Raw genomic sequence first — 13552 nt, forward strand, 5'->3', positions numbered from 1 at the left:
AGGTCCCTCACCGGCTGCTAACAGAATAATTACCACCAGGTGGCACTCACTGGGACGCTTTTGCATTTACAGCCTGGAAGTCACAGAAATGTCGACCCAAATGTTAAGGAGAGCAGGAGCAATGGTCTGCTGTACAGTATCCCAAGCTCCAGACACCTGGGGGAGGATCTGGGCTTTCTCCAATAGCAAATGATTTGTCGTCCCACCCACAAAAAAAGAAAAGAATTGTGCACACACGAAAACAGCTCCCCTCTCCCCAGAGCACAATGGGGGGGAAGGGGAACTCAACTCAGCAAACAAGTCAGTACAAAAAGACTAGCGCCTCAAAGTTCCCTCACTCACCTTTAGCCATTGCAGAGTAGCCAGTGGGTTCCCACTCAAAGAAATACAGGTCAGCTCTACCTTGTCCTTGGCTTTTACTGTGGGGCCATCATATCCCCTGATGACAGGTGGCTGTGGTGGGACTGTCAAAGAGAGCAGAACGATATGGCTGAAACTCAAAGGAGAGGAGGTCCCTAAGGCCACCAGTTCCTGTTTACCTACAGCAACCTTCCTTTTCCATAGGGGTGGGGAGACAGTGTTGTGCAGTGGTTAGAGTGTCAGACTAGTGCCTAACTGCAGTTTCCAGGGCAAGCGCAAGGGAAGTCTCACATAGAATGCATTGCAGTACTGTAATCCAGTCTTGAAGTCACCAGTTCATCAACTACGGTAGCCAAGCTCTCCCTGTTCAGGAATGGTCAAAGAAGTCATCCCCATTGACCATTATGCTTGACTGCTGGCCAGACTGGCCGGGGCGGATGGGAGCTGGAGTCCAGTAACATCTAGAGGCCACAGATTCTGCACCTTTGCTCTAAATCAGTCAAAGGATACTGAGTTATCATCGTCAAAATGATAGGGCAAAAGCTGGGACGCAGGTCTGTTTTGAATGACAGGCGCTGATCCACAGAGGAAACTAAACACACCCAAATCAAACAAGCTGTTTACAAGGACTTAGGAAGATGGCGTTTGCCTGGCTGGGTTGACCAGACCTTAAAGATTTAGGTGACATCCACACCATTATCTTAAAGTGCATTTAAAGCACATGTATTCCTACAAACAAATCCTGGGAATTGTAGTTTGTTGAGGGTGCTGTGAATTGTAGCTCTGTGAACGGTAAACTACAGTTGCCAGGATTCTTTGGGGGAAGACGTGTGCTTTAAAAGTGTGGTGTGGATTGGACCCCAGCTGATACGAGCTATTTCCATCACATGCTGACCTTGTCTTGTTTTAAAAAGAACCTTAAAAAAAAAACCAAACCTACCCTTTAATTATCTCATACTTTCCCTTGTCCATTTGCTCTGTTATCGTCTCTTGTTTCTTCTGCCTTTTATTGCAACTGCCCTGGGTGATCTCTCGCTTCCTCCTCCACCTCCTCATTCCTTATCCTTTTGTGTTTGTTTTTTTATTAGGAAAGAAATAACAGTTTCCTTGGGCACATAGTGACGATTATGCTGACGGTTACCTTTAGCCCTGGAAAAGGGAAAGGTCTGACCAAGCATTCTGAGTGACTTACACAGGATATTCATGGTGAAGCTGACAACAACTGGGATTAAGGCAACTGGGTTAGAAGCTGCGCACGTCAGCCGTTGCCTGTTGTCTGAGCTCTGGGGAGTGATCCTGGAAGAAAGCAGAGGAGGAGACCACAGGAGCGATTCAAAGCTAGTAATTGTTTTTGGTGGGGGGGGGGTCTGGTTTGGTTCACACAAACCTACATCATTTGCACTTTCCAACAGAATACACAAATCCAAACTGCAGCTGCCTTAGAAATTCTCACTTCTCCTAATTTGGAAATACAGTTGTCCAGCTAAAGAATGGGTGCAAAAATGGGTCTACCAGGGGTAAATGTGTGCATCAAAATGCATAAGTTAGTGAAAACGGCGTGCAAAATGCATCCCTTTGGAGGGGAAATTGCTTTGCAAAAAATGTGTTGATCAGGGAACATTTGCATGCAAAAATGTGTATCTGGGGAGAATTATTTTTTTTTAATATAACTGATGAGGAAAGATGGCAAACTGAAATTAAGATTGGAAAAATGAGAAGGTGAGAGAAACCACAAGGGAAGGATTTATTCTTCCCCAGCTTTCCTCTCCTTTGACCCCTACTCTGCATGTACTTCTCTCCACATTCCTTCAGATTTTTGACTTCCACTGTAGAGCAGCCTTTAAAAAAAACCCCTGGGTGGTTTAGTCCAGTCAAAGATGACTATGGCGTTGCAGCGCTCTTCTTGCTTTCAGGCCGAGGGAGACAGCATTTGTCCACAGACAGCTTTCTGGGTCATGTGGCCAGCATGACTAAACCGCTTCTGGTGCAACGGAACACCGTGACGGAAACCAGAGCACACGGACGCGCTATTTACCTTCCCGCCACAGTGGTACCTATTTATCTACTTGCACTGGCATGCTTTTGAACTGCTAGGTTGGCAGGAGCTGGGACAGAGCAACAGGAGCTCACTCCGTCATGGGGATTTGAACTGCCGACCTTCTGATTGGCAAGCCCAAGAGGCTCAGTGGTTTAGACCAGAGCGCCACCCGCATCCCTGCATAAGGCAACTGGGGGCTAGCGCTATAGAGCTCCTTCCATGCTCTTCGTACCTCAGCATTGCCTCTGTGCTGAAGAGCTTGTCGTTGGAGCCAGGTTGGATGCTGGATGACACATCTGTCACTTCCTTGTCACCTGGGGAGAAAGGGAAGATTGGTAAGGGGGATGCTAATTCCGTGGCCTAGTCAACCTTCCACATACCCCCATGGTAGCCCTCAAAAATACCCCCACCCCACCCTGCCAAGACTAGCACAGTATGAAGCAAGCGAATTCTGAGGGACCCCATACTAGGAAGGGGAAAAACTGGCCTAAACTAGCTGGGTGCCCAAGGTGAGACCCTAGAATGGTACCTCCCTTCCCTACTAATAAACATGCCTCTGAAAACCAGCTTGCAGGAGAAGGCCGCTATTATGCTCAGGAACTGCTTGAGGGCTTCCCAGAGGCAACTGTGAGAACACAATGCAGGACTTAGATCTGATCTAGCAAGGCTCTGATTATGAGGCAGGGGCCAGAGCTTAGTGGGAGAGCGTCTGCTGTGCAGGCAGATGGTCCCAGCCTCAATCACTGTTATTTCCAGATTGCACAGGGAATTTCTCCTTGCCAGGAACCCTAGAACTCCACAGCCAGGCAGTGTGGCTAGTACTGAGCCACGTGTACCAATGGTCTGAATCAGAACAAGGCAGCTTCCTAAGTTCTAAGCACAGATCACCATCTTCCATGCTCTGGCACAGTTCCAGGACATTTCAATGACAGCTTGTGCAACAGAATTTCTATTGGGATAAGAGAGTCCAATTACCTAATGAAATCCTTTCGTATGCAGTGTGAGCAGCGTTTAACTAGTGAGTCTTGATTAGAGAGTAGACTTTACCTGTTGCAATTACACAGAGAGAGATGCGTGTAGGGAAAGGGGGAGTTGTTTATCGTGGGAAATACATAACTCAGATAAAAAAGTTTCCAGTTCTAGAATGTGGCATATACCCAGCCTCATTTAGCCAACATACTTCACTCTAATGGATGCATGAAGGGGTTAAGACCACAGAGTAAGCTGTCCTGCCAGGCTTAGCTAGGTTACACACCCTCACTTTGGGAGGTAGGGTTACCAAACACTTTGTTCTTTTTCTTCCACCATGTGAACCCTTCTAATAAGGATATCTAAGCTGAATATTCCAAGCCATCTTTGTGCTTCTATACAAATAACTTAGAAACATTTCCCACTTTTTGAAACTAAGTTGTACTGCTTGTCTTTTCTTGTTGCTGTATGGAAAAACACATGAATCTGACCTTTGAAGAGTAAGTAAACTATTTTTAACTTACCAATCGTGTGGTCTCTTTCTATGCTAAGGGAAAAGCGGAGCTTTGGAAGAAACTTAGAAGGGGGTATTTTAAAGGTCTAACAGCCAATATTTCCACGCTTTACTTTGCTGAATGTGATTTTAAATCTCTGCTGGGGCTCTCTCACCAAAGAGTACTTGCCCCAAACCCTGGATCTAAGCATCCAGAGAATTTTCCTTCTGTTTTATGATGTCTAGTATGTTCCCTTTAAACAAACAACAACAACAACAACAACCTAACTAGTCTAGAAAACAACAAGGCATCCATGCTTGCTCATCTACTCTCTCAGAGTATAGTAAAAGATGACTTCTCCTCTTGAGGTCCAAGAATCAGTGGGAAGAGGAGGAGGAAGCTGTAAACAGGATGCAACTGAAGTCATGTCAGTCTAAACAACAAGAAGATAGAGAACTAAGCTGATAGGCTAAAGGTACACGGATAGTATGGGAATGTGACTGTCCCTCAGTCTATTTGTCTTAATCCAATGCAAAGCTCTCTTTTTATGAACTGAGTTGTACCCAAACTTCCATGGGCCAAAACTTGTCTTGCCATTTGCTCTGCTACTTTTAATGGCACCCCGACAAATCTGATTGTGTTATTTTAGAGACTTTAAAATGTCCGCCAATATTAATATTTATGGTTCCGATAGCACAAGATTAGACCATGGTGAATGTATCTTCTCAGATCAGCTGATTGTATAAACAAACCGCTGCTGGTGTCTGGAGCTGGATCAAATGTATGTTGAAAGGCGGAGAAATGTTACATTTAAGTTTCTCTATAGTTTTATCTCTAGTTGACTAAGGAATTATTCATGCATGAGAATTCCTCATTATAACTGTGCAAAAGCTAGATTTCCTCCTCAATCAATGATGAATGCATTTGCACAGAGAGAGGCTAGAAAAGCATTTCCTAAATAAATAAAACATTCAGATTATATCTCAATGTTTTCTGGGTGGGTGCCGTATTTTGTTTTCATGTGTTATTTTTATTATTATTATTATGGCCAGGGGGGCACAAAATGTGTAAGTGGCACAGGTCTCTCTGGACCTCGGAGCGGGCCTGTGAACCAGCCAGTGGAACCATTGTCCCAGAAACATCTCTTTGCTCATTGAAAATGAGAGAAACTGGAGGATGATCCATTAGGGCAAATGGGCACTGCCCCACCAACCTCTGTCTGCCTTCACCCAAGCCCCACCTGCCTCCCGTCCTCTTTCTGCTCAGTCCAGAGGGTGGCACCCCTGCCTCCTCCATCTTTCTGTTGCCCTTGTAGAACTCAGTGGGGAGAAGGATAGAGCAAATACTAGAATTAGTTGCCTCTGCCTGCCATGGGTTACAGCGCCACCTACTGGTTAGCCTCCCCACCCTACAAGCCACAAAGAGCACCAGCAACCGCTGGCAGGGAGCATGCCACAAAATCAGCCCCTGCCCCTCCCCTCCCAAAGAACAATCCCGCAACTTGTGGAAGGAACTAGGATTCATGCAACATCCTCACCACTGCGGAAGGTGATCTCGGCCGCAGGCCGGGCATCTTCCACCTGGCAGTGCACCGTATATTCCATGCCAGCCACCCAGGTCACTGTGCTGTTGGCCTGGTACTCCCTAATGAGCAGCCTCTTGGGGGGAACTATAAGGAAAAGAAGTAAAGTGAAGAAGGGTGAGGTGCAGGTGCTTTTCTCTGCTCCACTTCCACCACCAGAAGCATCCTCCCCACATGTCAGACTTCGGGGAATTGGCCCCCGTGGCCCTAAATGAGCAGATCAAACAAAAGGAATTCTTACCAGTTAGTTTCTTTAATAAACACAGCGAAGGACAAAAGAAAGCGTCAACCCAGAATGGTGGTGCTCCCAATTAAGGCTTACACTCCATCCATCCCTATTAATCTATGTCACTCCTACGTCTTGTACTCTGAGCTTGTACCCTCTGCGCTTTCTGTTCTGAATCTTTCTGAGCTCTTCTCAAACTTGGGCTGGGTGGAGCAATGCTGTCCAGAGGCTGTGAATCTGTTAACTCTCTCTCTTCCAGTGTTTCTTCTCCTAGCTGTTCCCCATCCAGTATTTCCCAACTTCTGCCTTCTGAACTATGCCCTTCGGCAAACCGCTGTTCCAAATCTAGACAGTCTAAACTAGGAAGATTCAGGAGCAGGAGCAGGGGGAAGGGCGGCTCCCACCATTCCTCCTCAGTGCAGCCCTCCTCAACACGGTCCCTGACACCACACAGCACTTTCATAGCTAAAACCATTGTGTGCAAAGGGTTAATGCCGATTCAGTCAGATCAGGGGACCCTTTTCAGCTCAGGGGCCAAATTCTCGTGGGATCAACCTTCCAGGGTCTGCATACCAGTTCAGATGCAGAAGTGGGCAGAGCATTGGATGTGACGCTTCTCTTGTCCAATAGGCTTCATTCCAGCAATGCAAAACACAAAGGTTTCTATGGGCGCACACACACACACAGGCCCATGCACCACACATCTCTCCCTCCTTCTCCCAAGCAAGAAAGAGGCATAGTCACAGTGCAAGGCAGGCAAAAGAACCCAGAGAGGGTGTGGCCTCTGGGAAAGGGTCCGCAGAGAGTCACATGGCTGTTTCTCAACCAATTCTGGAAGAGGGAACACAAATGAATTGATTAGGAGAGGGGCCGACCGTGAGCTCCCAGATTCCTTCTGGCACTTACTCAGCACAGAGAGCAGCACACTGCGAGAGATGATGCCTCTGCTTTTCTCTGAGGGTCCCACCTGGCACTCGTACATGGCATCGTCTTCCAGTTGGCTCCTTGTTATTTGCAGGTTAAACTTGCCTGAAGTATCAAAAGGCAAGGGCAAGTCGAAATGATATTTTCCCCCATGTTTGGTTCAAAATATTCTCATTCTGGGACACATTCTCCAATCCTGCTTTGCTCTTGCTAGTTATCCGGCTCCTGGCACCATCACCCATCCAAGCGGGTTCTCCAATCCTCTCCCAGCTCTTTCACTATACAGAGGGCACACGGGTTGTGAACGTGATCCATGCGGAACGCCCGCAGCGTTCACAACCCACAGCTGTGCGTCTGCGCACGCGCAGGTTGCGATTCAGTGCTTCTGAGCATGCACAACTGCTCAAACCCGGAAGTAACCTGTTCCGGTACTTCCGGGTTTCGGTGGTCCATAACCTGAAAAAACACAACCTGAAGCATCTGGTATGACTGTACTGTGTCAGCTTCTCCATAACTATTAATACGCTGGTGCTGTTCTTCCTAATGCAGGATTTGGTGTCCTAAAAATGCCATTTATCAGTTATCTCAGAAGCACCAAGTTTCGACTTCATTTCAGTTTTGTTTTATTTAAATAAAGAAATTGCTACCACTTCGCCTCTAAAAAAAATCCTACATGATTCCACAGGAAGAACACTTAAGTCAATATCATAACCATTTAAATCCTCTCCAAAAAAAACAACAACCCAAAAAAAATTAAAACAGTAGGATGGCAGTGGATGAAGCAATATATCTTAGCACCAATGGAATATACAGCACCAGCACGTTCATACAAACCTAATGTGAGGAGGTTTTTTTTTCCAGTTTCACAACAATTCCTCCCAACATACATCTTAGTCAGCTCCAGTCTTTCCTCCAGAACCTGACAAATGTCCCCATCACTCCTATCGTGGGTCTGTGTTCCCTAATATAAATCACAAATATATTCCTAGCTCTCATGATTGCTGGCAAAGACTGGAGAGGTCTCCATGCTTTTTCCCTTCCCTTCCTTCCTTGGCAATTTTCTTGAAATGATTTGAAAACCTTATTCACAAAAATAGAGCTGAAGCAGTGTTGCAAAGCAGAACCAGATGTCGGAGGACCGGGAATCTGTGGCCCTCTAAATCAGGGGTGCACAACCTGCAACCCTCCAGTAGTTTCTGGACTACAGCTCCCATCAGCCCCAGCCAGCATAGCCAGTGATCAAGGATGATGGGAGGTATAGTCCAACAACATCTGGAAGGCCACAGGTTGTGCACCCCTGCTTTAGATGTTGTTGGACTCCAGCTCCCATCAGCCCCAGCCAACATGGCCAGGAATGATGGGTGTTGTAGTCTAGCAACTTCTGGAAGGCCACAGATTTCCCAGGCCTGCCCTAATTGATAGTGGCAGCTAGTTGGAAGTGGCAGCTTGATGGAAACTAGTTCCAATGACCCCCACACAAAAAACCTGGAGACTTCTCACCTTGGCTAGGATCTCTCACCATGCTGTAGCGTGGGAACCTAGGGATGTCCTGGTTGGGTCCCAACAAAAGCCCATCCTTCACCCACTGCACAATGCCAGATAGGTTGTCCACCTCACACCTTAGCAGAGCTGTTTTCCCTTCATGGACGGTGACGTTATCCGGCTCCACACGGAAGGCCTGTTGAAGGTTCTCAGCACAGCAACCTAGGAGATCCACAATATGAATGATGGCCAACAGTTATGCTCATTCAAAGTCTGCCTATTTCCTCCAAGTCAACTACATGTAAATGTCCACTTCCCTGAAACTCAGCAAAGAAAAGGGAGGCTATCAGAGCACAGCTCAAATGCAACTACACTCTTCCAAACAGATGGCTGTCCAGTCGGTGCCTCAACACCTCCAAGCAAAAGAGAGCCCACCGCCTCCTACAGCAGCCTCTGTTCCCCTCATCTTTAGCTGAAATCTACTTCCTTGAAATTTCTATCCATTGGTTCTAGCCAAGGCTGCTTGAACTTCTGCATGACAGCCCTTCAGATATTTAAAGACACTTGTCATGGGGAAGGGTGGCAGGTCATGGTAGAGCATCTGCTATACATACAGAAGGTCCCACATTCAATCCCTGGCATCTCCAAGAAGAGCTGAAAACATCCCCTGTGTGAAAATCCCCTGCCAGTCAGTGTAGACAATGCTGGACTCGCTGGACCAGTTGTCCAACTCAGTATAAATCAGCATCCTTTGTTCCTCCCCTAATCTTCTTTTCTCCAGGTGAAACATGTCCAGCTCCTTCAAGCATTCTTCAAAGAACTTGGTTTCCAGACCCATCACCATTCCAGCCACCCTCCTCTGGACTTCTCAAGTTCCTCAATGCCCTTATTAAAATGTGGTGACCAGAACTGGATGCAGTACTCTAGATGCATCCTGTCCAGCTCAGAATCGGGTGCAATTATTACTTCCAAAGATCTGTACACAAGATCTGGGTAACAGATGCATTGATACCCCTTTGGAACTGCACCCCATCCTTCCTTATATGACCCAGCTTGTTAGGAGCTCTAAGCTGTCATGTCCTACTGTGAAGGATTAGGGCTTTGGGGTATTTTATATTGTGTTTTAGGTTGTAAAACTCAAGTTGTAAAATGCTTGCTTTTTGCTTTAAAGGCTTACTTGCACAGGATGGTCAAAAGTGCACAGGAAGGTTAAAAGTACAGGAGGGGTGGTTTGGCACAACCAAACCATTCTGCCCAATACTGAGACTGAACCAGTTAGGTCCAGCAGGTTATTTAGTGGAGATAGCCAGAGAATAATCAATATATCCACTTGGTAGCAATGGTGAAGTGAAAAGGAAGGAGGGGTTGGTGTCCTTCCATTTCCTCTCACAAGGCAGGTTACAGCCCATGCCACCTCGCCTGCTTAGACCCTTCCTGGAGTCATGTGACTGGCCTCTGGGCAAAACAGAACAGCAGACCAGATAGATCATTGGTCTGGGCCAGCAGTGCTCCTCTTAAGTTCTGTATGTCTCACCTTGGTTGATCAGGTTGAGGAGGAGACGGATGAGCAGGACGCCCAGGCCCCAGGACACCATTCCTACCTGCTGTCACTCTGGAAGTAAGAATCGGGGTCTCGGGGTCTTGTAAACCTGCAATCAATCATCACAGAGACGGTTGTGAGAGATGAAGGTAAGGGATGGTGATGGGGCCATTGGCACCCTTACCCTCATGCGAGCCCTTGTGGATGATGTTAGACTTAAATATGAAGGAGAAAAAGACTTTTTAAGAACATAAGGAGATCATCTGGGAGATCATCATTGTGCTGGATCATCCAGTCAGTGATGCACGTAGGTAATTTTAGGCTCTGTACTTAATGGTGCAGCAGCAGAGGTAGGCTCTTTAGAAAGTGGTGTATACTATTGCTTTACTTGCTTCAAAATGTGGTTTTGCTGCATTTGGGTGCCCTCCTGCTCATTCCGCAGAGCAAGGCCCTGGTTTCCTGCCCCCAAAGTCCTTCCCTAACAGCACCACTGCATCTAGTCCTAAAAATATAAAAAGATCCCTGCTGGATCAAAACAAAGATCACCTAGTTTGGCACCCTGTTTCCCATAGTGGCTGCCCAGGTGCCTCTGAAATACCCATCCATCAACTGGTACCCAGAGGCATAATGCCTACGATAATGGAGGTAATATACAGCCCTCGCGACTAGCAGCCTCATCCTCCATGAATTTATCTAATTGAAGTCAATGAGCTACATCACAGGTTAGCGGACTCCATGGCTCAAATGTGCATTGTGTAAAGAAGTGCTTCCAGCATTCAGCTTCAGTGCATGGCCCTGGATTCTAGTATCATGACAGAGGGGAGGACACTTCTCTCTGTCCATTTCTCCACATCACACAATCAGTGCCAGTGTCGTGGGCCAGGGGTCAGCTTCACCTGCTGAACAGCAGCCTGAAGGGGAGAAGCTGGAATGGCTCCACCTGCAACTGATCAGCCTTCAAGGACATGGAAAAGAAGGGTACTGATGAGAAACAGCTGGTTTCAGCCTTCTTAAACGGAGCTCTCAGCAGCACTCAGATGCTGGAAACAATGCCTGTGGTTCCAGGCCCTACCTTGCTGCTTCTTCCTCTACATCTGGACCCTTGACTCTGTGATCACCTGGATTCCCTGACCTCAGGGCTGTTTGACTTCATATGTGGATTCTGCTCTCAGGCAAGTGTTCCTTAGAGACTCCTAGCCCCAGCTTGCTCAGCAAGGGGACTCGATGGGGCCACAACAGCCATTGGTGACCCTGGGGTTTTTTTAATTATTCCCATCAGTTGTCTTTTTCCCCAAACTTAAAAGTCTCAAACGTTTAGTTTTCACTGTCGGGAAAGTATCAATAACTGGTTTTATTGAGAATTTTGACATTTTAGTTCATAGCTTTAGAGGTGCTGTGGTTCCTTTTTACAAAGAAGTGGTATATAAATGTTGAACAACCATTAAAGCTTTTCTTTTTCTTCTTTGCAATGCCCAGCTGTCAGATCTCCTTCTGCCCTCTCCAGAGCAACAGCAAACATCTGTTCCAACTTCTGCCCATCCAACAGTCAGAAGACAGCTATCATGTCTCCCTTTAATCTTCTCTTCCCCGAGCTAAACAATTATTTATCTTACTGAACAAGATTTATATACTGCTTGATTGTAGGAAACCCTCTAAGAGGTTACAATAAATATTAAAATTATCAATAAAAACCTTGAAAAACAATTAAACTCAACAGCATAAAAGATTAAGACATATCAACATCTCCATGTCTAGACAGGCTTGCCTAAATGAAAATGTTTTTCAGCATGAACTAGTAGAGTGAATGCACCTGCCTGGTGTCAACAGACAGGGACTTCCAAAGTATAGATACTGCCACACTAAAATTTCTTACAGCTGCAGAGCAAGTATCAAGTGATGCCTGTAACCATGCCAGTTTGCTATATTGAAGCAGCCAGGTGGGTTTATATGGGGTAAGCAAGTAAACTGGTCCCCGGCTGTTAAGCAAGTCAACATGCCCAGGTCCTTCCTCAAGTCATAGGATTTGGTTTCCATACCCAGCAACTATCCTGATTCCCCTCCCTGGAAACTCTAAAGCACTTCAATGCTTTTAAAATGTGAACTGGGTGCAGTACTCTAGGTTCAGCCTGACCAGCAATGAAGAGAGCAGAACTATTACTTTTTGCAGACTGGACATTAATGAAAGCATTGATCTCTCTCTCTCTCTCGATCTCTCTCTCTCTCTCTCTCTCTCTCTCTCTCTCTCTCGATCTCTCTCTCTCTCTCTCTCTCTCTCTCTCTCTCTCTCACACACACACACACACACACACACACACATACACACACACACACCATGATCTTACCTTGCTCCAAGTGCCCAGTGTCCAGAGATTGACTCTTCTGAGCCTCTCCTGAAGTAGGACTGCCGAGTCAGTGAGATGGCTGAGATTCCAGCGATGGTCCCTCCTCCACAGCCGCCTGCTAAGGAACTTGCCCACTTCATCGCTTACGAGCACCTAAGGAAAACAAGCAGAGGCAAGGAATCCACCCCATTCTCCATGGAGGAGGCCTGGGAGGTGGCAGTGCTGACTCCACGATTTGGGTGGGCTCCACAGAATCCTGACTGGGAGGGGAGGCCTTAAACGGGAATAAGCAGGGCATGTGAAATGAATTTCCTGGTCTTCTTGAATACTTTGTGCAAAATGGAAAACGATAACACAAAATGGAAACGATGGCACTACATACCAGTGGGCCCTGATATTGGGGGCTGGGAATCTCTTTCTAACCTATTTTCCAGAGGCAACAGTGGCTGAATATACACACCACAAACAGTGACCCGTCTTTTGAACTTTTAGGAGGAGATAATACATTACCTCTCTGCAGTCTAAATTAGCCATTTTTCCTATTAGGTCGGGGCTGTACTAAAGGGGCAGTAATTTCTGATCACATGAAGATCTTGCATTACCCAAACAGCATCTTCGGCTCCTTTACCAGGATGTTATTATCCTTCTGCTTGCAGTGGCTAAAAGCAATGCTCTCTCACTTTCACATGAATAGGTGCGATGATCACAGGTCTTTAAAAGTTCAAGGGTTTGCTGTGTGAATACCTGGGCACATTCGAATCTGCCCAAAGTCAGGCCAGCTCTTACCAGCAGAGGGCAGCAGCATCACACACACTCTGCGACAAGGAGGGCACTCAGCACCCTGGAAACAGCAAGCCTGTTTAGGGACGAGGCAAGTTCTGCAAACATGGTCAAAGTCAAAAGGACAGAGGAAGCCACCGGCATCTGTGAAAGTTACCGAAACAAAGGTAAAAGGGACACCCTGATTTGGGGACTGCCATCCAGAAACGTTTTGCCCTGATAAATCACCACTAGCAACAGACACCTTGCCAGAGACAAAGGGTCTTGTTTTCCTTGCCAGCACCTGCACTGACCAGAGGTTGTGCGCGCACAAATGCCCATTTGCATTGGGCGCGCCTTGGCGCAGATTGCCTGCACGCCCCACTCCGTGCTATCAGGCAGTGTGTGTGCCAGTTCACGACCAATGTATGCGATCTGCATTGCAGCACAGGCATAATCTCAGGTATAATAGCGATCGGAGCGGGTTGCAGGAAGAGCAATGGCACCAGGTCATCCTGCAGCGCAACACATTAGTATGTCGGGCCATGCGCCTTGCTGCCGCTCTCGTTCACGTTGGACCTACAAGAGCCACTTGTAAAGGCGCTGGCCTTTGGCTTGTTATCCCAGGCTCCTCAGCCAAGTGTCCTCCGAGACAGCAGATTTGGCACTCGGCAGAAGGGACGTATATTTTACAGGGGTCTCTTGGCAGGTGGCCTTCAGTCACAGCACAGGAACACAGGAAGCTGCCTTACACAGAGTCAGATCAACAGAGCGGCCAGCCAAAGAGGAGAGTGGCTCTGGAGGAATAACCATACTGCTGCCTCCGAGCATCTGCC

The 13552-nt window shown here is 47.0% G+C and overlaps 1 protein-coding gene across 1 annotated transcript in view; it reads right to left on the reverse strand.

Annotated features, from left to right (window-relative positions):
* The window catches only part of NPHS1 (NPHS1 adhesion molecule, nephrin), a 56523-nt gene extending 44425 nt beyond the window's left edge, over nucleotides 1-12098 (reverse strand). The window contains exons 1-8 of the mRNA XM_081018604.1: nucleotides 11958-12098; nucleotides 9610-9724; nucleotides 8094-8297; nucleotides 6576-6698; nucleotides 5399-5530; nucleotides 2631-2712; nucleotides 1553-1656; nucleotides 343-464 (exon numbers count right to left, since the gene is read on the reverse strand). Coding sequence (XP_080874730.1) covers nucleotides 343-464; nucleotides 1553-1656; nucleotides 2631-2712; nucleotides 5399-5530; nucleotides 6576-6698; nucleotides 8094-8297; nucleotides 9610-9670 — 828 coding nt within the window. The 5' untranslated portion in view covers nucleotides 9671-9724; nucleotides 11958-12098. The remainder of the gene's footprint in view (nucleotides 1-342; nucleotides 465-1552; nucleotides 1657-2630; nucleotides 2713-5398; nucleotides 5531-6575; nucleotides 6699-8093; nucleotides 8298-9609; nucleotides 9725-11957) is intronic.
* Between the last annotated feature and the right edge of the window lie 1454 nt (nucleotides 12099-13552).

The sequence above is a fragment of the Podarcis pityusensis genome, assembly GCF_964106645.2.
Source record: "Podarcis pityusensis genome assembly, chromosome: 8".
Classification (NCBI taxonomy): Eukaryota; Metazoa; Chordata; class Lepidosauria; order Squamata; family Lacertidae; genus Podarcis; species Podarcis pityusensis.